The sequence below is a fragment of the Rhincodon typus genome, chromosome 14 (genome assembly GCF_021869965.1).
Source record: "Rhincodon typus isolate 14 chromosome 14, sRhiTyp1.1, whole genome shotgun sequence".
In the NCBI taxonomy this organism is placed as follows: domain Eukaryota; kingdom Metazoa; phylum Chordata; class Chondrichthyes; order Orectolobiformes; family Rhincodontidae; genus Rhincodon; species Rhincodon typus.
The window spans coordinates 23,380,516-23,405,009 of NC_063345.1; the positions used below are offsets into that span (position 1 = coordinate 23,380,516).

At 38.7% G+C, this 24,494-nt stretch overlaps 1 protein-coding gene across 1 annotated transcript in view; it reads left to right on the top strand.

Annotated features, from left to right (window-relative positions):
- The window catches only part of amot (angiomotin), a 40,647-nt gene extending 17,439 nt beyond the window's left edge, over positions 1 to 23,208 (top strand). Inside the window, exons 5-12 of the mRNA XM_048605290.1 lie at positions 4,950 to 5,042; positions 10,777 to 10,922; positions 16,170 to 16,319; positions 17,072 to 17,262; positions 19,541 to 19,663; positions 20,538 to 20,770; positions 21,273 to 21,485; positions 23,123 to 23,208. Coding sequence (XP_048461247.1) covers positions 4,950 to 5,042; positions 10,777 to 10,922; positions 16,170 to 16,319; positions 17,072 to 17,262; positions 19,541 to 19,663; positions 20,538 to 20,770; positions 21,273 to 21,485; positions 23,123 to 23,208 — 1,235 coding nt within the window. The remainder of the gene's footprint in view (positions 1 to 4,949; positions 5,043 to 10,776; positions 10,923 to 16,169; positions 16,320 to 17,071; positions 17,263 to 19,540; positions 19,664 to 20,537; positions 20,771 to 21,272; positions 21,486 to 23,122) is intronic.
- Positions 23,209 to 24,494: the final 1,286 nt, after the last annotated feature.

The window sequence follows — 24,494 nt, forward strand, 5'->3', positions numbered from 1 at the left end:
AGGTTGCAGAGGAAGGTGGCATTGTGTGGTAGGAATGCTGCAGGTTATATGGCACGGAGACTGAAACCTTTGTCTATGAAAGGGAGGGAATGGAGACTGCAAAGAAAGTCAGAGTCCATGCAATGAGATACAAATGCAAGTATTTAGGGTGGAAGAATTCACCAAGAAGCCGAGGTATATAAAAATAAATAATATTAATTGTAAGCTGTGGTTCTCATGCTTTTTCTCCTCTCTGTTTCTGTTGCTCTTTCCATTATTACTGTAATACATGAATGAACACTATTGCAGTTTAGCTGTTTGTAAAAAAAAATTTCTCAAGTAGTGCTATACATTTGTTGTTTATGTCTTGCATGTACAAGTGACTCATCACTGGATGAATAGGATAGATATTTATAAAGCAAAATAAACATAATAGATGTAACGAAATCGTTTTAAAAAACAAAGTGACATTCTGCAAAGTAGGTGAGAAGGGGAAGTGAATGAGAGTGTGCAGAACATGAAAATAGAGTTTCAAATGAGCTCATCAGACTGGTATTCAGTAATTTAGACAAGTGAAGACGCATAATAAATTTTCCTAAGCCAGCATAAATTTCAATAAACCTGCACTTGTGATATTACAAAGGAGTATAATATTTTTGTTATTTTTTACAGTTGTAAGTACATGAGAATTTTATCATAAATAGGATAATCATGGAGGGACTGTAAAGAATTTTGGTTATAATATTTTTCTGTACAGCAACTATTTAAAAATTGACACCAATTGCCAATTTATAGGGCAGCACCACCATTTTGGTTTAAAATCTTCAGGAATTTGACATTTGTTCTGATGTAGTAGTCTGTACTGGAGTGATATGAATTACACATGGATATTTATTACCAAATATGCCATCAGAATCTCTTTGTTAGAATCCAGCTTGCAATTCGCTTCTAGATATCCATTAATATGTAATTTAAAATTTATGTTGAATTTTTCCAAGCTATACTTCGGTTGTAATTTGAGTATACCAGGTCAGTCAGTATTTGAATTGACAACCATTGACTTGGTGTTTCATCTCTCTCCAAAATAGAGGGCCAGGTCTACAGGTGCACTTATGCTAGAAAACAGCTTTGGAAGTAATTCTGCCATTATGGTTGTGGCCTCCTGTTACTGTAGAAACTGCTTGTTTGTATTGCAGGGAACCATTAACAGTGGGGAACTTTCATTTTTAAACAACTGTACATCATGCTAGTACATATGCAGTTGTTTTTTATCAATTACATAGGATTTCATGCAGGATATGTGGCACAGAAACTGCAGTTCAACCCAAGCAGCCGGTGCTTCTGTTTATGCTTCACATGTATGTTCTGTCATGTAAATCTTCCAATGTAACCTTCTCCCTCAAATGTTTGTCTAGCTTTCCTTTATGCTGATTTCTGTAATTATTCTCTGTAGTAGTAAGCTGCTGATTCCAACCACTCTCCTTGTATAGATTATTCTGAATTTTCTGATGGATTTCTTGGTGACTATCTTATGATAGCTTCTAATTCCACTCTTTCCAACAAGAGGAATATTCTTTCTGTATCCACTAATAATTCTAAAGACCTTTATTGGCAAATACGATCTTTTCCTGATATTTATACAGCCTCATTTTTGATATCACTCTTGTAAATCGTATCTATATAGAATAGAATTAGAATTAGCTTTATTGTCACGTGTACTCATGAGTACAGTGAAAAGTTTGCAAGCCACCAATTATGATGCCATCTTGGGTACAACGCTACCTAGGTACAGATTCTTAAGTATAAATTCTTAGGGAAAAAGTTAGAAAAATAAAGAAATAAAAAGTCCAGCACTACAGACCTTTTGTGCCATCTTAAGTACAAAAGTACAAAATCATAGGAATAAATTGGAAAAATAAAGAAATAAGAAGTTCAGAAGAACAGTCCTCCCAACCCAGTCTGTGCCAGCTCTTGCCTTGAGGCTCTTAATGCTGGGAGTCTGCGCTGAGGCTAGGAATCCATGATGAATTCAGTCAAGGCTTAAGGATGGGAAGTAGGAAGAAAGAAGAGAAAATAAAGCCTACGAAAAGAGGAAAAACAAAAGAAATGGACGGAGCAGACAAACCTCAGCTGTGGAGACCTACACTATTGCCATCTTAGTGACCAGAACTTCATAAGTGACTTCAAGTGTTGTCCACCCATTGTTTGGTACAGGTTAGGATAACTTCCTTACTTTCCAATCCAATCCAATCCTTCCGAAAATGAAGCTTAGAACTTGGTTTGCTTTTCTTTTAAAAGGCCTTGCCAACTTGTGGAACAACTTTTAGTAATTGGTGTAATTGTAATCTTGGATCTCTTTGTTTTTGTACTCAACTGTATTTGTACTTTCCACGTATGAGATGACCTCCCTCACTTTCTTTACCAATCATTTGCTCATTATTGAAGGTTAGATATTTTCAAACAACCTGTTCAAATATGCTCATGACACATCACTGGAGCAGATTGAACTTGAACTTTTGGCTCAAGTAGGGGCACTGCCACTTTGTTCTGAGCCCTTACATTCTGCAAGTTTATTAATTTTTTTTCCAGTTTGTTGCAGTCTTGCTCAATCCTCCCCTGATTTTATATTACTTACAATTTTAGAAAGTATATTTAGAGTCCAAAATCCAAATTTTTGGCGCTAATATTCCAGGGTGGTGATCCAGCACTGATCCATCTGGAACACCAGTTCCCACTTTCTATTACTCTAAATACCTATCCTTTACCAATGCACCCTACTTTCTGTCTTGACGGCAATTTGTGATCCATTCTGCTGAATGTCTGATTTCACATTGTCTGACATTATTCAGTAGTCCATTATGGGTATTTTGTTGAAGGCCTTTTGAAAATCCAGATGAATTGTATTTATTGCACACCATTGTGTACTCCCTGTTAACGCTTTTTAAAAAAAGTCAGTAAGGTTGGTCAAACAATATTTTACTTTTCAGTTTCTAAATTTTTCTTTCAGTCTCTGAGGATTCTATTATTTTTCCTACATTTGATCAGCTGACTGGTCTGTAATTTCCTGGATGTGTCATATTCTTAAATATTGGAATTACATTAGTTATTGCTGTACTCTGATACTGTACCTTTTTCTAACAAATGATTATACATGGGTAGTGATACCTCTACGTCTCCTTCCTGAATTCTTCTAATATACGTATATCTAATTCATCCAGACGAGTGACTTTGTCCTTTCAAGTTTTAGTTTGTTCAATGAACCTGTATTTTAAATACACTTATCTCATTCTTAAAAGTGCGACTCTTAATTTTAAAGCAGTGTCCCCTAGTTCTGGACTCCTCAGTGTGGGGGGGCTTTGAGTACAAGTGAGGCCACAGCAAAGTTACATTAGTGGCAAAGTGGCTATTTGAAAAGGTTAGTTTTAACCAGTGGCAACAAACACAAAGTAGGCTTGTCACAAGAGGTTGAGAAGCCTAGAAGTTACCTGTTGATCGGTTGGTGCTCAACTTCAAGTGAAAACAAGTTTTAAAAACAACTATTTACATGAACGTCCACGGCACTGACAGGCTGTATAAACACCAGATCATAGATTTTAAAAGCTTATTGTTGTGGGAACTACTTTTGTGGTAACCAGTTGGTTACTGTAGCATTGACACCAGAGCTGGTTTCTCAGAACTAGAATCATAGAGATTTTCAGCACAGAAACAGACCCTTCGGCCAACTTGAAAATGCCGACCAGATATCAGAAATTAGTCTGGTCCTATTTGTAAGCATTTGGCCTATATCCCTCTAAACCCTTCCTATTCGTATACCCATCCTGATGCCTTTTTAAATGTTCTAATTACACCAGCTTCCTCCTCTTTCTCTAGCAGTTCATTCCATATACGCACCAACCTCTGCTCGAAAACGTTGCCCCTTAGGTCCCTTTTAAATCTTTCCCCTCTCACCTTAAACTTGTGTCCTCTAGTTTTGGACTCCCCCCACCCTGGGGAAAAGACCTTGGCTATTCATCCTATCCACACTCCTCATGATTTTATAAACTTCTGTAAGGTCACCCCTCATCCTTCAATGCTCCAGGAAAATAGCCCCAGCCTGTTCAGCCTCTGCATATAGCTCAAACCTCCAACCCTGGCAACATCCTTGCAAATCTTTTCTGAATGCTTTCAGGTTGAGCAACATCTTTCCTATAGCTGGGATGCCAGAATTGAATGCACTATTCCAAAAGTGGCCTAACCAATGTCCTGTACAGCCGCAAAATGACCTCCCAACTCCGGTACTCGGTGCACTGACCAATAAAGGCAAGTGTACGAAATGCGTTCTTCACTACCTATGCCTACCTGGGATTCCACTTTCAAGGAATAATGATCCTGCACTCCAAAGTCTCCATTTTTTTGGCAACAATCCCCAGGACCTTAAGTGTATAGGTCCTACCCTGATTTGTCCTACCAAAATTTAGTAGCTGACATTTATCTAGATTAAACTCCATCTGTCACTCTTCAGCTCATTGGCCCAACTACTTGAGAATAGTTTTGTAATATTGCTATGCTGCAAAATGCAGCAACTAATCCAGGCTCCTTTGACAACAGATTCCCATCTTGCAACCTATCCCCTAGAAGGACAAGAGCAGCAGATGCAAGGGGACACCATAACTTGCAAATTCGCCTCCAAACCACACATTATCTTGATTTGGAACTGTATTGCTGTTGCTTCTCTGTCACTGGGTCAAAATCCAGAATTCCACTTCTTAAATTCATTGAGTATCCCTGAACTTCAGGCACTCCAGTGGTTCAAGAAGGCAGCTCACCACCACCTTCTTGAGCACAATTATAGATGTGCAATATGTGATGGCTTAGTTAGAAAGCCCATGTTCCATGAAAAAATATTTTTAAAAAAACCATTCAGTTCTTCTCAATGTTCACTTGCCTTCAAGATTTTGTTGTTTAATTTTCTTGCATTCTATGAATTGTAGATCGACTGGAAACTGCTAACAAACAGCTTGCTGTTAAAGAATGTGAAGGTTCTGAAGACAGCCGAAAAACTATTGCTCAGCTCATTGGGCAAAGTAAGTGGCCTTTTCTTGTTTGAATTGTGTGAAACCATTAGTTAATTCAATAACCAAGGCTACTGCTAAAGCGTGGGAACTAATGCACAATCACTCAACATCTGAAAGGATTCTGTTCTGACATTGTCACTGGCCTTTGAAGTCGAAAGTTGAATGTGTCATTGCAAAGCTGAGTACATACAGTAAAGATTTTAGTGGCTATTTCTATGATTGCCTTTTGACCTCATTTAAATGCACATGAGTTCCTGAAATAAAAGACTATAAAGATATATCGTTGCCAATATCATACTGGCTTCCAGGCTCTGCAGAACAAAATAGTAATTGTTGATATCTTCCAAAGTGCAACTCTGGATGTACTCCAGCTATTATTAAAATGATCAATTTTATTTTTGTGGAAGATATTCAGATAAGTTGTTCCTTTTCCTATTTTGTACTTTATTTATCTGGCTGTCCTGGTGCTTGAAGCTAAGACGATCAGTGTTGAGCTTTTTGGTGGACTGCTGCTGTTATCTGATTGTAGCCAACCACCACAATGATGCCGAAGATTGCTCACGTATGACTATTCCCTTTGAAATTTTCTACCCTAACTTCCAGGAGGTAATACATCACTCAGTATGGATCAGATTGAAATTACATTTGTCCCTGTTCTGTTTGCTGTGCACCATAACATTTTGACACAATAGCCCATAATGAAATTGATTGTACTGATGGTGGTGGTATTGGAGGTTCATTTAAAATTCTTCAGTTGTGCTCATATGGCCGCAGAGCATTGATTAACATCTTGGCTGCTGATTGTGACACACAGTTCAATCTCCAATGACTGCTGTAGTTTCTGAGAAACTTAGTACAAACGCAAGCAGTATTTTGAATTTCAATTGTAATGATACCTCAGTTCTAAAGTCAATGCTTCCTGTTTTATTGATCATCACTAGAATTTTGGCAAAGCATATTACAAATGTGTGAAATTTTAATGCTTCATGTCCACTTGAATTGTGAACAGTATCTTTCGTAAGCTTGCAAGAAATATCAAGATCTCCTTTAAAAGTATGAAAAGGAAGAGAGAAACCAAAGTGAACAAAGGCTCTATAGAGAATGAAGTTGGGAAAATAATAATGGGGAATCTGGAAATGACAGAGGAGTTAAATAAATACTTCAGTCTTTACAGCATCAGACACTAATAGCATTCTAAAATTACTAAATAGCCAAGAGGCAAATGGATGAGAGGAAGTAAATGCAATAACTGTCATGAGAGAAAAAGTGCTGGGAAAATTAATAGGGCTAAAGACCGATAGTCACCTGGACCTGTGGATGTATCCTAGGATATTAAAGTAAGTAGCTACAGAGATAGTGGATGCATTGGTAGTAATCTTCAAGAATCTTCGATTCTGGAAAAGTTCCAGAGGTTTAGGAAACTGTTAATGCAACATCTTTAGTTAAAAATATTAGGAGACAAAAAATGATAACTACAGGCCAGTTAGCTTAATGTCTATTATTAGGGAAATGTTACAGTCTGTTGTGAAGGATGTAATAGCAGAGCGTTTAGAAATACATAATATAATCAAGTAGAGACAGCATGGCATCATGAAGGGGAAATCATGCCTGACAAATTTACTTAGCGTTCTTTGAGGGTGTTATAAGTAGGACAGATAAAGGGGAAGCAGTGGATGTAATATGTTTGGATTTTCAGAAGACATTATATAAGGTGCCACACATTTAGATTGTTTAATAAGATGAGAGCCTGTGGCATTGGAAATAGTGTATTAACATGGTTAGAAGATTGGTTGACTTATAGAAGAGAAACAGTTGGGGTAAGGGCGTTTTCAGGATGGCAGCCTGTAACTAGTGGTGTGCCACAGGGATCAGTGCTGGGTCCACAATGATTTGCAATATATATTAGTGACTTGGAAGAGAAAAGTTAATGTATTGTAGCCAAGTTTGCAGATGACTCAAAAATAGGTGGGAAGGCAAGTGGTAATGATAGCACAAAATGTCTGCAGAGGGGTATAGACAGGTTAAGCAAGTGGGCAAACATCTTGACAAATGTAATGGAACATAATGTGGGAAAATGTGAAGTTAATCAGTTTGGAGGGAAGAGCAGATGAACTGAATCATATTCAAGTGGAGAAAGGCTGCACAAAGCTATGGAACCAGAAGGATTTGAGAGTCCTTGTCCAAGAATCATAATACGGTAGCAACCAAGTTCAGCAGGTAGTAAGGAAGACAAATGGAATGTTGGACTTTATTTCAAAGGAAATGGAGTATAAAAATAGGGAGGTTTTGCTAAAACTGTCAAGGCAGTAGTCAGGCCACAGCTGGAATACTGTGAACAGTTCTGCCCTCCTTATCTAAGGAAAAATATATTGGTAATGGTGGCAGTCCAGAGAAGGTTCAGTAGACTGATACAAGGGATTGATAAGGAGAGGTTGAGTAGGTTGGCCTTGTTCTTGCTGGAATGTAGAAGAATGAGAGACAACCTTATTGAAACATACAAGATTCTTTGAGAAGTTGGGTAGATGCAGAAAGGTTGTTTCTCCCTTGTGGGAGAGAGTCTAGGATAGGAGGGCATAATCTCGGAGTGTGGGGTTGCACGTTTAAGACACATGAGGAATTTCTTCTCCAAGGGTAGCAAATCTGTGAAATTCTTACTGCACAGGGCTGTCGACTCTGTATTGTTAAGTGTGTTCAAGGTTGAGAAAGACATTTTTAATCATTGAGGGAATAGAGGGTTTATGGGGAAAAGGTGGGAAGTAGAGTTGAGGATTATCAAATCACCCACAGTCTCTTTGGCAAGGCAGATGTGATTGGCTGAATGGCCTACCTCTGCTCCTGTGTCTTGTGTCCTACCATTGCAACCATGTGTTCCATCCTTCCACTTCTGTAGTGTCAGAGTATTCCGTGAGAATGGTTTCAGGTCACTGATGCAAATAACATTGTCTAATAAGCTCTTTGTTTTTCAATGTGCATTATAATATAAAGTCATATTGGGACAAATTTGCTTTTCTAATTTTCTATTACATTAAATAACTAGTAACAACAGTTATCAATTTTTCGAACATATTCTAACAAATGAGTTCCTGATACCACCACGTGCTCTGGACCCTGCTGCCACTGAATGTTGTTATTTTTAAATGTGTAGTTTTTATTTAAAAGTTATAATTAGGTCTGTAATAAATTTGGCACAACATACTGTATTGTGTCTAAGGTTGTCTGCTCCATTCTTTAGGGGGACATAATTTGTTCAATTACAACTCTTGACATCCATCATTGCTTAATTTAATCCATCCTATTGCTTTAATCACACAATAACTTCCTTTAAATAAAAGCCCTCATGGCATTTTTTGGGGAAAAATTGTTTGAAACTGACTTTATAACTGCATTATTCTAGCAATGTGTTATCGGCCTGAGACTTATCTGTGTTAAATGTGTAAGCCTCTGAATAATCAATTCCAAGTGTTGCTTTGATTTTCCATATACGAATACAGTCAGAACTTGAAGGTATTCCCACACCAACGTGGCTGGCAAGTTTAATCTTTGAATCCCCAAATGCTGTGCATTTTATTTCCAAGAGCACAATCTCTGGAATGTGCGGTGAGCTTTGATGTGCTGCAGGCACCCTGTCTCTTTGCTAAAAATGGTGTCCCAAGCTTCGCTTTATACAAGGGGAACTATTCAAGTGCGCAGTTTAGTATAATACAGGCAACCAAGTAAGGAGGCAGCAGTTGTCAGAATAATTGAAGACCAAAGAATATTTGCATGTGTTTTCCCCCCTTTTTTCCTTTGTTCCTTGGTAAAAGCAGATGTGATTTTTGATAAGTACAAGTGTAAACAAAAAGAAAGTAAATGCCATTTGCTGTGGTTGTTGCATGTTTTTATAGTTTTGCCAGTCCACCGTATGGAATTGGATATCATTGTCTAATTGATGATTTTTTGATTGTGATGGGATGATATTCTAGCATAATCGTGTATATGTCCTACCTTGATTTCTTGGCTGTTGAGATTGAGAGCGGGCCCCAATACATGAAGACTGCTTGGAGCAGAGTAATGAATTTGGTGATTATGTCTTCTGTGGTTTGAATTTCCTTTTGGCTCCTGAGCTTGGAAAGTACCCCATGCATACCAAGCAGCTAATCAGTAAGTTTCCCACAGAATTCCCAACAAAGGCCCTTTCTTGAACTATATTCAAAGTGTGATTTTCACAGCAGTATTTTTAACATAAAGATCATAATTTTGAAGCTGCGAAAATCCTTGTTATTCAAAGAAAACAAAACCTTGTATTTGCATGCCATTTCTTTTGGATGGTCAGTCTTGTTAGCAGGAAGTCCGTGACTGTGTCGTTTAACTAATAAAATCAGACCCACTTCATTTGCCTTTTCTTTGTTGCAGTGTTGATTTGACTTTAGAGATTCATTAAATGAATAAATCACTTCTTTGTTTCTTAGTTTGGTTCTGATAATGCATCCAGCAAAGATAGCGTCATTGAAATTTCCATTGAGACACATAAATCAAATGTGGTAATCTAATCAGTGGTCTTTCCAGGCTTCCGCCATTCTGGAACCTCTTATCTGCTTGTGACGAGCCAAATTACCTTCCTGGAATGTTCAGCCCACGTTGAACATAACTAAGTTTGTCACTTGAGAAAATTATGACTTGTGATTGTGACTAGACTCTGCATCTGCAGTGTAGATGCTGAACACTGAATGATAGCCTGTTCAGCTGTATTCAGTAAAATGTCAAGTTTAAAACAACAAAAATGCCCTTGAAGTTATTACATACCAATGTTTTTAAGTGCAGTAAGCAGTTGATATTGTGGAAGGTTGAAATCAAATATTCTGAATGTTTAATTATTACCCACAGTTGCTGCATTTTATGACCTATATGTATTAGAAATTTTAGATTGTCCCCGTTATCTCAACTGATAGGTGATATAATTCTGATTTGTGAACTTGAGGAAGGACTTTGGGTTCTGACTTGCAGGTCTTTCAAATCTGCAGTGCTTAATCTACACTGTGTCTTGTGTATTATTTTCTATCAAAGGTCATCTAATAATCAGAAAAATTGTGGTCAAATGGATATTGATAATGTAATAAGTATGCAGTCAAAAGACTGCAAGTCTATTACTGTTGCGTTTCCACCAGAGGTTATTACATTAACAGCTGATGTAAAATAAAAATTTGCACTCTTCAAATTTATACATTACACACTTACAGTATAAACGTTAATACTAGAGAGCAGGACAAACTTGTGTTTAAGATAGTGGAATTATTGCTTGTTGGGGCATTATTTGAAATGAATGTAGAACCCTTGTGAATCCCATCAAGCTCCTTGTGGCATTGAATTCTAGATGTTCACAATTTGCTGCATTTTAAAACAAAACATTCTCATTATCTTTGGTCTAGTTCTTTTGACACTTTAAATCAGACCCTCTAAAGTTCCTGTCATTGGAAACAATTTCTTCCTATTTACGCTATCTAAACTGTTCATAATTTTGAACCCATTTCTTAAATCCCCTAAATTGTCAATAACTGAAGCTTGTAATCCCTGGTATCTTTCTGGTAAAGTTCCTAGGCCTTCTGTGAACCTGAGTTGGAGTTTGATCTGTGTTCTCTCTGAAATCCATCAATGGCACTGGGCAGCTTTGCTCTTATCAAGTTCATACTGTGTGATGTACATCTCCTCTTCTATTTTCTGCAATGCATGGTTATTTCCCCTATCTTTGCCTATGTGAATTCTCCAGATAAAGAAAATTTAAGAGAAAAGGAGAAGCTGGAAATGGAGCTCTCTGCTCTCCGTTCTACCAATGAGGATCAGAGAAGACACATTGAAATCCGGGATCAGGCCTTGAACAATACACAAGGGAAAGTGGTCAAATTGGAGGAGGAGGTAAGAACTGGAATAGGATGATCTTATCTGTAACAATCAATATGATTTTAGAATGTAAAAGCATTGCAATTAACGCCATATAACTATAATAATTTATACATTTTACTAAAGTCATTTATTTTGAATATCCCCTCAGCAATTGATTTTTGGATATAAATGTGTGCACATATGGTCTTCGGTATATGACTCAGCCACACAGAACAGGCAGAACACAGATTTGATCTCTAAGTCTAATTCTGTCCAAATTCTTAAGATAAGAAAGAAATATTAAGCAGGGGTCTCACTCTGTAACAACGTTCAGTATCCCTACCCAAATAGGAATGTGAGTTGTAAGGCGAACATTCTGGTTCTGATACGATTACCCGATGGTGGCTTAATCTGCCACTATGCACTATGACCACAGAGATAGAATGCTCATGTATAAGAGGTCAAGTGGCTGCTCATCCCATAGAACCTCTTACTTCAACTGAGTTAATCCTGCTAGGAGTGGAGACAATTTGGAGAAAGAGGTGAGTATTGTTATTAGGGGAGTGAACTAGCCAGCCCAGATTCTGAAGTGACGGTGTTGACAACTTTTGGAAGTGAAAATTGGACCAAGAAATGTTTGCTTTGCAGTGTTCATTGAATGCATGTTTATTGTCTGTCCTACATTCATGTGTGTAGAAGGTGTTCCATCTGCACAAGATCACATTGGCATTATATCAAATGCCCTTCCCTTACTGGCTGCATTCCAGGGGAAAGATGTGGTTATAACAAATTGGAGATTTGCCTCTGGGCAGTAGTTGCAGCTTTATAGGCATTGATCGAGGACAAGGAGCAGTTCCAACCCTTTGAGGGACTGGTTGGAGACTAGGGAGAGGGAAAAATGGTGGAGTAATTTTTCTATTTCACTTGTTTGACATCCACAATATAGGTTTCTTACTCCCTCAATATTTACTTTTTTTTGATTTCATGCTCTTTTAAGACTGTGTGTGTGTATTTTTGAATCTGGTACAAAAACAGCAAATGCTTGAGAAACTCAACAGGTTCTTTGGAGAGAAAGTAGAATTAATATTTCAGGTCCAGTGACTCTTCTTGAGACCCGAAATGTTAACTGTGCCTTCTCCACAGATTTTGTCAGATCTGCTGAGTTTCTCAAGCAATTTCTGTTTTTGTTTCAGATCTCCAGCATCCACAGTTCTTTATTATTATATTAAATGAATCTGGTACTTTATGCATTTAGAAAATACAATTGCTTTGTATTTTTTAAGCACATTATTTATCCTGTGTCTTGACTGCTCGGTAATTTGTTGTAGTTCTCTCAATTTTTTTAAGCCTGATGGAAGTATTGCACTTCCTGAATATAATTTAGTACATTGTTTGCCTCTTCATTGCAGTCTTGGAGTTCTGTCCTGATAGCTCTGTTGAAAACTAGATGCCTAAATTGGAATAATTAATGAAGAAATCTAGTCACTGTTGTAACAGCAATGCTTTAAGAATTAAAGTTACAATTAAGTAACATTTGTATGATTGGACTTTTTTTCATGCATTTCGAATTCTATTTAATCTTTGGACAGTCTTGAAATAAATTTAATGTTTATTTCCATATTTTCAGTAAAATATTTGCTAAATGTTCATCATTCAATTTTATCCTAATTATCCATGGTCATAATAAATAAGCCTCATGTTCATGAGGTTTCTCATGGTGTCTCATAAATCTGCTGTGAATACAATTAATTGTTTTCAATTATTGAAATACAAGTGAATGTTGCTGCCATTTTGCACACAGCAATACCCTACAAGCAACATCAAATTAAATTACTTGTTAAACTGCTGTTGTCAGTGTAGCTTGAAAGAGCCTACTGGCTAGTATGTTTATGGATGTTGCTGCTTGTCAACTGTGCCATTGGATTTTTGATGTCCACCTAAAAGAAATGGCGGGGAGGAAAGTCAACAGTGCCAGGTCTTCCGAGGTCTTCCCTGATTTAATGGAAAGACCTGATTTAATTTCTTTCTTCCATTTTCCACTTGGCTACTGATCAAATTGACAGCTTGGCTAGCTGGCTGGTGAGAAAACAGAGCCAGGAGACCAATGCCCAGGACCTGTGAGGACAGTCCCCATTGAGCCTGAGGCAGATGGGGAGTACATGGGAGGTAGATGAGGTGTTGAAGAGGGCTGGGGGTCAATTATAGGACCAGCTGGAGACAGGGCAACAAAGGACGTGAGGCTACCAATCGCAGCAAAGAAGAGAGTCTGGAAGAAATTAGTCTGAAGGTTTAATTGAAGGGGAGAGCACTCCTGCTCCTCCTGGTCCACAGGGATTGCTATAAAACACTTTTGAACAAATTGAGCTGGTAAATTTCACCTCTCTTGCACTGCCAAGTTTCCCAAATTGCTGGAAGCTCAGCTGGCAGCTGTTAAATTTAAATTAGGTTCAAATTGCTCCATGTAAGCCTGATTTTAAATTTGATAATTAAATGCCCCAACTCTGCAAAATGGGATATGTGCATGCCTTGCAATTCACCACAATACAGATATGTGCCCAACATTTAGAGTTTAATGTTCCCTGTCTCTGTCGTGGAGTTAGGGGGTGGATTAATATTGATCCCTTGGACTCTGTTTATCATCTCATGCGTAGGATGGCACTTCTGAAAATGTTGTTAGTATCATGCTTGAATGTTTGCCTAGATTACATGATTAAGTGCTGGAAAGAGCTTGAAGCCACAAACTTGCAGGAGTGAGAGTGCAACGACATTGACTAAGCTGAACTGTTTGGACACTTACAGCTTACTGCTGATCCAGGAGAGAATGCCAGTTTGAACTTGTTGGAAAGAGGCATACGAGAGCACACTTGGAATGTGCACAGACTGCATATTCTTCGTGTTTATGTGTCATACCTCCCAATGGGGATGAGTATGGATTCCAGTTCAACTGCTGATTCTGATTGGGAGCTGAACAGATCTCCTGGTTGTTTGGTGGGAAGAGCTGGATATATTTGTTGAGAGAAGTCATGCGTAGGCACCACCTTGTTACACAGCATTCAAATCACCTGGGAACAGACTTGTGCACATATCTTCTGATTTTAGGAGGTAGGAATCATACAGGAAATGATATTGAATGAGAAAACGAACCCATAAAATAAACTGAATTTCTTAAGTGAATGTAAGTAGAAAGTTTTTGTGAACTTTTTAAGTAGAACTTAACTCTACTAACAAGCTATCTTTTTCAATTCTTTTGTTGTCTGACATAGAATGTTCTCAAAATCCACATCAGATCTACTGCACTTGCCAATCAAATTTAAACGATGCATTGTCTAAAAACATGTTAATGTCTTAATCAAAACCTTCATGTAAAATTTGAAATTTTTTTTTTCATAATGTTCAGTGAGAAAGTCACATTTTAAGTGAAAGAAGTTCCTGTCATCCACCTGTTAACAACCTGTGCAACACTATCTGTGTACACCAAGCAAATAATTAGTGATAACGAAGTGGATTCGGGAAAAGATTATTTGCCTGTTGTATTGAACTCGGCAAATGGTAGTCGTGCCGATATTTTCCAATCCCCTTGTTCAAAGATGAGATCTCACACCCCTGGAGCAGGTGGAACTTGAAGCCATGCTTCCATCCCAGAGGTAGAGACACTGCCACAGTGTGTCAAGAGCCCCCATTGTAGTGGTGCAAAGGAAAGAGGGAGGAACAAAACACCTGAAGGCATAAAGCAAGATTGACAGCATAGAAATCTCCAACTTGCTAGCTGGTGGCAAAATGAGAGATTTTGGCAGTCTGATCTGTGTAAAATGAGACTTTATACCTTAGTTTGCTTTACAGCTCTGTTTCATTGTTTGGCTTTTTCTTCTGTGTCTAGGGTTGTTCATTCTTGGCTAAACAGCATTACTTTTTGCAAATGGTTGTACACCATGTTTGTGGAAGGTATAGTTCTGCACTGTTTTGATTTAAGGATTTCTCTCAGGACATATGCATTTACACACAAGAATGGACTTGCAGGGTAGTACCCATCCTTATGAACACTTGATTTTAAACCCTTAACTGTGGGCAGCTTCTAAAAGAGACAGGCATCTTTTGCACGAAGATGGGAAGACAACTGTTGGATCAAACTTTCTGCTAAGCAGTTCCAACTTATTGCGAAATACTATTTTTGTGTAGAAACTGCAATAAACCTGCTTTTTAGCAGCACTGAATCTCAACTCAATCAGTATCCCAGTCTGTTCACAAATACCCAGAGCCACAGGGTTATTTAAACTTTGTCTCCATATGCCAAGTGAGTTCATACCATCTACATTAAATATAGATTTCTGTTTACGTTCAGCTATCTCAAGCTGCTGGTGCAAACTGATATTGGAGTTTGAGTTTGGTAATTATCCCTTGAGGAATAGTGCCAAGATTAACCTTTTCTAAATCTCCAGTTCGACACTGGTCAAACAAAATGACAGAATTAAGTGTTAAGGTGAAGTTGTCTAGGCTTTGACCACCAGATGGTCACTCTGGATTAACAGGATGTAATCACAGAATCCCTGCAGTGTGGAAACAGGCGATTCAGTCCATTGAGTCCATACCGACCCTCCAAAGAACATCCTGCCCAGACCCGCTCTCCTAGCCTATCCCAGTAACCCTGCATTTCCCATGGCTAACCCACCTAGCCTGCACATCCCTGAACACTATGGGCAATTTAGCATGGCCAATCCACCTAACCTGCACATCTTTGGACTGTGGGAGGAAACCGGAGCACCTGGAGGAAACCCACGCAGACACAGGAAGAATGTGCAAACTCCGCACAGACCCAAGGGTGAGCCCGGATCCCTGGCGCCGTGGGGCAACAGAGCTAACCACTAACCCACCGTGCTGCCCCAAAAAAGAATCCCAGATATATGCCACAGCACACAGACCAAGGAAAGATAGTCTGAAAATAATGAGTACAGCTTCAGTATAAGATGTAATTGTATTCCACTGCCTAATTATGATATGTCAGTTTATTCTTAGGCAATTGCTTAACGCAACTTGAATCTTAAAAAAAATGGAAGCCGTCAGGAAAGTGAGAATTTGTAATAGTTTAGGATATGTTCAAATCTTCCTGATTTCTGCATAAGTTGTTTAGACACACTGCAATAGTTTAATTGTTAGTAAGTCATAATGATATGCTATCATTGTTTGCATTGTGATTCACAGTTCCTGTGGTTTAGGAGTAAATACATGGCTTCAGTGTGCGTTCTCTTTATCTGCTGAAATACATTTCTCTGACTCTGGTTGCAGCTGAAGAGGAAGCAGGTGTATGTGGACAAAGTAGAAAGAATGCAACAAGCTCTGATCCAGCTGCAGGCAGCATGTGAGAAACGGGAGCAGCTTGAACATCGGCTACGAACCCGACTTGAAAGGGAATTGGAATCCCTTCGGATGCAGCAGGTATATTGCAAACTAGTGTCAATTTTATATTTCATTTCATATTTAAATTGTATTTTTTTTTTAAAAAAGATCACATCTGGAGGGATTAGGGGATTTAAGCAGGATGTTCCCCTGTGAAGATTGAAGTAAAATCCCTGATGAATGGATATTATACAGTGTTTGGAAAGCCTGGGCTTGAGCTGAAGGACCTTTCCTCATTTGATGTTGTATAAATACAGTTAGCCTTGGGGACCTTGATAAAGACATGAAAAGTCATCCATCTCCTGATCATTGTATTGAGAATGGATGGATGTTGAGTGAGGTCAGTTCTTGGCGTTACATTTACCAACATTTATTTAGTAACATATCAGTTTGCTTTGATTTGATTTAATCTGAAGAGTGGTCACTGGTGTGTGGTATTGTTTAGAATGGCTAAGCTGTCCACAGTCATAGATAAAAATTGAATGGAGTAAATTCCACCTAAAACCCTATTTTCTGTTGCATATTTATGAATGACTACAGTGTACAAGTCCTGCCGTTATTGTGCAGTAGTCACCCAAAGAGCTCAGTGGTGAAGTGTAGAGAGCAGATTGCTAAACTGTCCTTCCAGCAGAGGAAGGGAAGGATGAGTATATAGAGAGAAAGAGAAGAAAAAATAAGAATGATTTCTCTTTCTGGACATGATTCTGGAAAGTTCCAGAAACAAATGCCGACGTTGGAGGATGTAAATGTAAGATGTCATCTGATTGCCGTTTTCATTTCGTCTTGCCCAGCGTCAGGGTACCTCCCAGAGCCCCACTGCTCCTGAGTGTAATGCCACTTCCTTAATGGAACTGCTACGTGAGAAGGAAGAGCGAATCCTGGCTTTGGAGGCTGACATGACAAAGTGGGAACAGAAGTATCTTGAAGAAAGTGTGATGCGTCAGTTTGCATTGGATGCTGCAGCTACAGTGGCAGCTCAAAGGTTGGTCTAACCTCGAAACTACTTCTGTGCCACAAGTTACATTGCCAGAACCAGACTCACATGTCTTAGATATAACAAGCCTCATACATGATTGGAACTTCGCTTCTACTTTCTAATAACTTTTATAACTGCTTGACTGGAGTGAGTAGGATTAATTCCACCTACCTTCTCCCCTCATTGACCTGAATTGAAGCTTCTGACTCATTTACGAGGAGGTGGAGAAACCTAGAACAGATGGAGAAGTGCACAATGTTTCATTTGTCTCTGTGGCTGGGCAATAGCAGTCTTGGTGATGTCTAGAGAGGCTGACTTCATGTACCTGAACTCCTGCATTCTGTTCTGGCCTGATCCCATCTTTAGCAGCAGTAAAAAAAAAAATTCACCTCTAAGTCACTGAAAAATGGGAATAACTAGGGAAAAAGAAGGTAAATACTGTCAACAGGATAGAAAGAAATAGATAGAAACATAGGGCAGGAAATTGAGGTGAGGTGGTATGGGAGGGGAGAGGGTAGATTGTATGAATCCTGAAAAAAAAGAAGGCAGCGAGCTGACTGGTCAGAAGCCTGTCTGTAGTGCAATGCTGGACTCCATGCTCAATCTTTTTGAGTAAGACCTGCTCAAAGTTTTGGAGCAGCTAATCTAATCTCTGTGCTTTGTTCATGCATGAGTGTAAGGAGGAAAAAAGACCCCTTTTAAGAACTAAGATGAATTGCAAATACCAATAGTTATTCATCCAATTTGTTGCCTGTGGGAATTCTGCTTTGAATTTGGTAAAAAGTAGAACTGAAATAAGGCCAAGTTACAGATGCATCTGTAAATTATTTCATACAACCAACTGCAAGTTGTTAGTGACAAGTTGATTTAAGTAATGATATTTTCAAAGAATTTGTATAATTTATGTCACTCCCTTTCTTTCTTTATTTAGTTCTTTCCGTTAGCTGAGGCAGGATTAAAAATCCTCACACATGACTTTGATAATGTTCATATTTCTGCACATTGTTGCTAGACCACAAAATGAAGCAAATGTCTTGGCCACAATGGTAACCTTGTGCTCGAGATTCATCTGTATTTTTCAAAACAATGACTAATAGCTGCCTCCATATGGGAACGTGTCCACAACACTCTGAATTAGGCTTTGTCACTGGTGCTGATGAGCACGTTGTTGCAGAAAAGTAATGTAGTAGTTGCATAAAGATGTCTCATAGGTTGCAAATTCAATATAGCCAATCAACAAATTGCAGCTCAAACACAGCTAGGATTTTATTTGGGACTTCAGCTAAGTAAAAACAGAAAGCATTGATGAAAAACTCACTTTACTTGGAGGTTAGTTTGGAAATATTTGCTTTTTGTGCAGGATCGCATTAGATTGGTGTTGTCACAAAAAGCAGGCTAGTTAGCCCAGCCAGTTTATGCTGGACTTGAGCCTCCTCCCAATTTTTACTCCCTTTAAATCTGTCACTGCAACCATCTCCCTGATATGGTTGTCTAGCTTCCCGTGAAATGCATCTGTGGACCACTTCAACCACTAACCGTGGTGGTGAGTTACAAGCTCTCATCACTCCTTGGGAAAAAGAACTTGTTCCTGGATTTCCTAATGATAATCTCATAGTGATAACCTTTAGTCATGCTCCACATCACAAGTAGAAACTTTTCCTCTGTATCCACTTGATCAAAACCTTTCTTCATTTGAAATATTGCCTGTATTAGGTTGCCCTCAATCTTTTTCACAAGTGAAAAGAGACCCTTTCTTACTGAAGCTTCTGGATTTATGTCTTGTTGCTGCAATGTCTACTAAAGTAAAATAATTGTTTGCACTTGAATGAGGATTTATGATGGAGTAAACATGATTGAGGTTTGATATATAGCAACTGAATCTTTCAACCAGATGCATGTACTGTATCTTGGCTAATTATATTGTGATGGCACTAACTCCCGATGGTTCAGAGTTTCTTATAAGTTGCAGCCCTTTGGTACATTACCCAAGTGACCATTTTTTACCTGTCATCCCACATAGTGTCAGCAGCCTCATAGATGCAGCCTCACCTGAACAGCAGTCAGGGCCTAGAACCTAGTCCAGCGAGGTTAAGTCGATAGTGGCACTTCTACTTCCAAGCAGACAAAAATCAGTGAATGTAGCACAGATTGTGAATTAAGCCCAAGAACCCTTGGTTTCTATAACATGGTAACACGGTAGTTTGTGGGTTTGTTAACTTAATTGCGTGTAAAGGCAAACAATGTAATTAGTAAGCAGAATTATAATTGTTGTGTCTGTTGTCAGGGATACCACAGTTCTCGGCCATTCTCCAAATGGTAGCTATGAAACATCCTTGGAAGCTCGGATCCAGAAGGAAGAGGAGGAAATTCTGATGGCCAACAGGAGGTGCCTCGACATGGAAAGCAGGTGGATCAAATGCATTCATGTCCTCCTAAAACAAGCTACTGTGTTTTCTTAAATAACCAATCATACATGTGTATTTTAAAAGGGAGAAAATTTTGCTAGTGTTTTGCTTAATTGACACCTTTTATATAGATCTTGTAATTTTTTTCTTCTCCTTTCAGATGTCATACTTTTAGAAATACTGTGAAATAACAGTGAATCATTTTTAGCAAGAAAGCTTATCATTTATTTCTCATCTATACAGAACTGGCCTTTTCAACGAGAGGAGCTGTCCTTCAGCTGAGGGCCTTACAACAATTTGCCCTTAGTTGACCTCACAATGTGCTAATTTGGACTAGGTTGTGGAGAGTATCTGATTTATTATGTTAAAGACATGTCAAGTTAGAACATCAGACTCCAAAATCCCCATAGCCAATATTATGAGAGATCTGTCACTTATCTAAAAGGCACATAATGCATGCTTTCAGTGATTGCTTTTTCTTTTTGTCTTCAGCTTTTCCTGTTTTGCTACAATTTTGAACTTTAATGTTTAACCTCAGAGTCTTCTTAAAGTTGGGTGGCACTGGTCTCTACGACACTGATCTGCATCAAACCAGTAGAGTTTGATCATCATCCTGACATAATTAACTCCGGCTGGATTTCTGGTAGACATAGACTGAAATCTATCCCACATCCATTAACTTAATTTTCTGTTGCGAATACACTCTGTGATTCTGGTTACTAGTCCTATTGCAAAACCACTGATGCCCCCTTTCAGATTCCATGCTGTCAGTGCTCTTCATTTAATCTTTCCTGTTTTGTTTCACAAAATAAAAGTTTTTAAATGTTGAATGGATTCTGATAATAGGTCATTTTAATTTTGCGTGTCTTGTTCCAGGATTAAGAATCTCCACGCTCAAATTATTGAGAAAGATGCTATGATCAAAGTTCTCCAACAGAGATCACGGAGAGAACAAGTCAAAACGGAACAACCAGCTGCTTTAAGACCATCAAAGTCCCTTGTTTCAATTTCCAATGCTACATCTGGACTTTTGTCTTATCCCACATTGCTGTCCAGTAATCCAATCATTGAGGAGAAGAAGGAAGACAAGAGTTGGAAAGGCAGTTTGGGTAAACATCTTTTTAAAAGAAGGAATTGTGGGATTTATTGTTGATAGAATTTAGTAACGCTAATGGTCAATAAAGGAGTTCAGATAATAATTAAACTCCCTTGTGGTGCAATGGTAGTGTCCCTACCCCTGGACCAGGAGGCCTAGATTCAAGTCCCACCTGCTCCAGAGGTGTGTAATAACATCTCTGAACAGGTTAGTTAGAAAAATTCGTTAAGTAAAAAAAGTTTTTAAGAATGAAACTTCTTCTTGACTGTGCAGAATCAGTTGAGAGTCCAGCAAAGAAGTGTATGTCTAAATATATTGGATTTAATATTGGTTGAATAAAAAATTGGAAAAGAAGTTGTAAAATATTATTTCTTGCTTGTTTGTTTCTTTCTATGCGTCATTGGCAATCACGTGGGCATGAGTTCCTCTTGTTACTTAGCAGAAACCAACACTTAGTTGGGTAGTCAAAAGAACTATATTTTAATCTGTTTTTAATACGCCTTCTCTTCCTTCAGGTTTTCTGCTCAGCACAGATAGGAATGAATCGCATTCTTCCTCCTCTTCACCGGTTCTACCCTCCACACCACTTCTTTCAGCGCATTCTAAAACAGGAAGCCGGGATAGCAGCACCCAGACAGAAAGAGGTCCTGAGCATAACAAATTGGGCACTGCCTCACCATCACAAGGAAAGCCAGGCAGTACTAGCCCTGCAAGTATGGAAAAAACAGGTATTTTGTTCAATGATATTTGTCCTATAGTCTCAGCTACATAAAGGTAAATGTGTTAATGTATCAATCAGATCTTGCTAGGCTATTGAATCTGCTACAGGTTGGGTATCCTTTATCTGCATGTCTGAAAACCAAAAAGACACAAAACCGTAGGTCTTTTTGTAAGTGAACCTGAATGGATCTTGTCAACATGCTTATTTTGGGCCCTTTGATTTGGGAATAACTTCAGTTGGCCTGAATAGATCTAAAAGCAAGGTTTTTTTCCCCCCAAAGAATTGAATGCTGCATGTTTACAGGTCTTTTTGTGTTCATTTGGGCCCTTTAGAAAGAAACTTCACTTTTAGTTCCAATTGGGCCAACCAAAGTCTTTTTTTCTTAAAGGGCCGGAATGGAACTTTTGGGGAAGGGGTGGGGTTAAATCTATCCAAAAACTGAAAATATTCTTTCTCCAAAAACCAGTTGGTCCCATGTTTTCAGCTAAAGGATTCCTATCTGAATAGTAAAGATTGATTGATTGATTTTTTTTTTCATCAGTCTTTAAGAGTCATATGCTAGTATACACCCAGAAAAAAACCTACATTAACTTGGGTAACCACTATCCACAGTCATTTGATCTCTTAACCCAATGAAGGATATTCTTGCCATAGAGCAAGTGCAATGAAGGTTCGCCAAACTGATCCTTGAAATGGCAGGATTGTCTTATGAATAGAGATTAAGAAGACTGCATGTGTTTTCTCTAGAGTTTAGAAGAATGAGTAGATAAATTTCTTACAGGGCTTGATGGGATAGATGCAGAAAGGATGTTTCTGCTGCCTGGGAGTATCTGGAATCAGGGTTACAATCTCAGTGAGATACAGACTATTTAGTATTGAGATGAAAGGGAATTTTTTCGATTAGGATGGTGAACCCTTGGAAGTCTCTATCTTAAATTACAGTGGAGGTCAGTGGATTTCTAGATATGAGAGCTATCAAGAGATATGGGGATAGTGTGGAGAACATGATTTATTTGAATGACAAGCAGTCTTGCAAGGCCAAATGCACTACTGCTACCCTTTATTTCCTGTGTTGCTAATGGGTGCAAATGCAACCTATAGAGATTTCTTATCTTTTTTAAAAAAGCATCCACTTGCTTTTATGGCCCAAAGTCAGTGACTGGTCTCTAGTTATGGATCAACAGGTGCCTCTGACTTTCCAGTATTTTCTCACATATTCAGTCATCATATGTAAGTGCACATGATGACTAATTGAACATGAGAGGTGGGTTGCAAAGAGATATTGTTGTGGGTCACTAACCTCCATGGGTTCACAGTCCAGCGTGGATTATTTGATGACCATTAGAAGTGGAAGTCTTAGTTGGAGACAAAGGTCAGACTTATAAGATGAAAGCCTTCCCTGCCTGGTGGCAGTAAGACTGTAACTTGTGCTAAACCTGACCTGTGAATTAAAAAAAAAACCCACAGAACTGCGGACGCTAGAAAGTAGAAGCAAAACAGAAATTGCTGGGGAAACTCAGCAGGTCTAGGAGCATCTGTAGAGAGAAAGTTGAGTCGGTGTTTCGGATCCAGTGACCCTCCATCAGCACGGTTCTGAAAAAGAGTTAATGGACCAGAAATGTTAACTCTGCTTTCTCTCCACAGATATTGCCAGTTCTCCTGACTCTTTACAGCAATTACTGTTTTTGTTCCTGACCTGTGAATGTTTGTCGCAGGTACTAGGTGGCTAAAGCTGTACAAAAAGAATGTTTGTCAATGCTAATATTTTTCAACAAATTCATAAGTAAAACAAATATGCACCTTAGTAGCAACTTTATGATCAGTTAAGAAAAGACCGTCAGTAATTTCTTCAGCTGCCAAAATCCTCTGTAGGCAAATGGTGAACAACCACTTTGAAACTTACTTCCACTGTGTAAATAAAATGAATTTTTCTCGTACGAAGTTTTAAGATGACTCTTGCCTACCAAATGCAAACAGTAAACTCCAGGATATCAGTCAAGCATTGTAATATGTTAAATAAACCTGACTGGTTGCATTCCACAGATAAGTCTCATTGGTTCCAGTCTTCCTGGAGCAATGGGTTGAATTTTGATGGAAATTAAGATGTCATACAACTGGATTGAGAGTGGGAGCCAACCTAGGGCAGTAAGAAATAGGGGCCTGGGGTTGGTGTCTTGACATCAGCCAATTTAGCAGGCTGATGCCACGGTCATTGTCCAGTTGAGAACAGTGGCCTGTCTCCAGGTGTTACAACTCTATCAGAGACACAGTAATCTCAGCAGTGCCACTTCTAGTAGTGGTCACTGCCAAGGTTGCAGGACAAGGACGTGAATGCCTCCATGCTGAAATGCCCTTGAAGGGAGTGTAGATGTCCTTGAGCCAGCCTTGGGAGGATCCTAAGTTTTGAATATTGGTGCCTTTGCTGGGGACAGAAGATTGGCTTTGTGAGCTATACAGCAATCACTAAAGAAGCCTACATCCTGGGAACCTGCTGGGAGGACGCTGGCGATCTCCAAAAGCAGGAAAAGCAATAGAGTGGGTAAGAAATTGTCTTTAATTGGACCATTAAATAGCTGAACTCGCTGCAAGCAGACACACCGCTGTTGTTCCTGCTGCTGGTAATATGCTAAAGCCATAGGTGCTGGTTGTGCACATAATATCATATATTACATTTAATTATCCATGTCTCTGAACTTGACCTAAATCATTTGAGAAATCAAATATTCATTTAGGTTTTTTTGCAGTTAATTAGCTCTGGTAATTTTGTTGGAAGTTTTCCACTAAATCTATTCCACTGAGTGAAAATGATATAAATAATTCCAATTTGAATATTCTTATAAAAAGGTGCCCTTTGTCAAAGCTTTTTGTGTCGCATTCATCAGGTCAATTTGCAAGAAATGCCAAAATAAAGGAAAAGCAACATTTACACTGTATGAGAGGCGAGTGCTGATTGGTTGACAAGTGAACTCTGACTGGTAGCAGCATTGACATGGGGAACGCACCAGTTAATCATGAC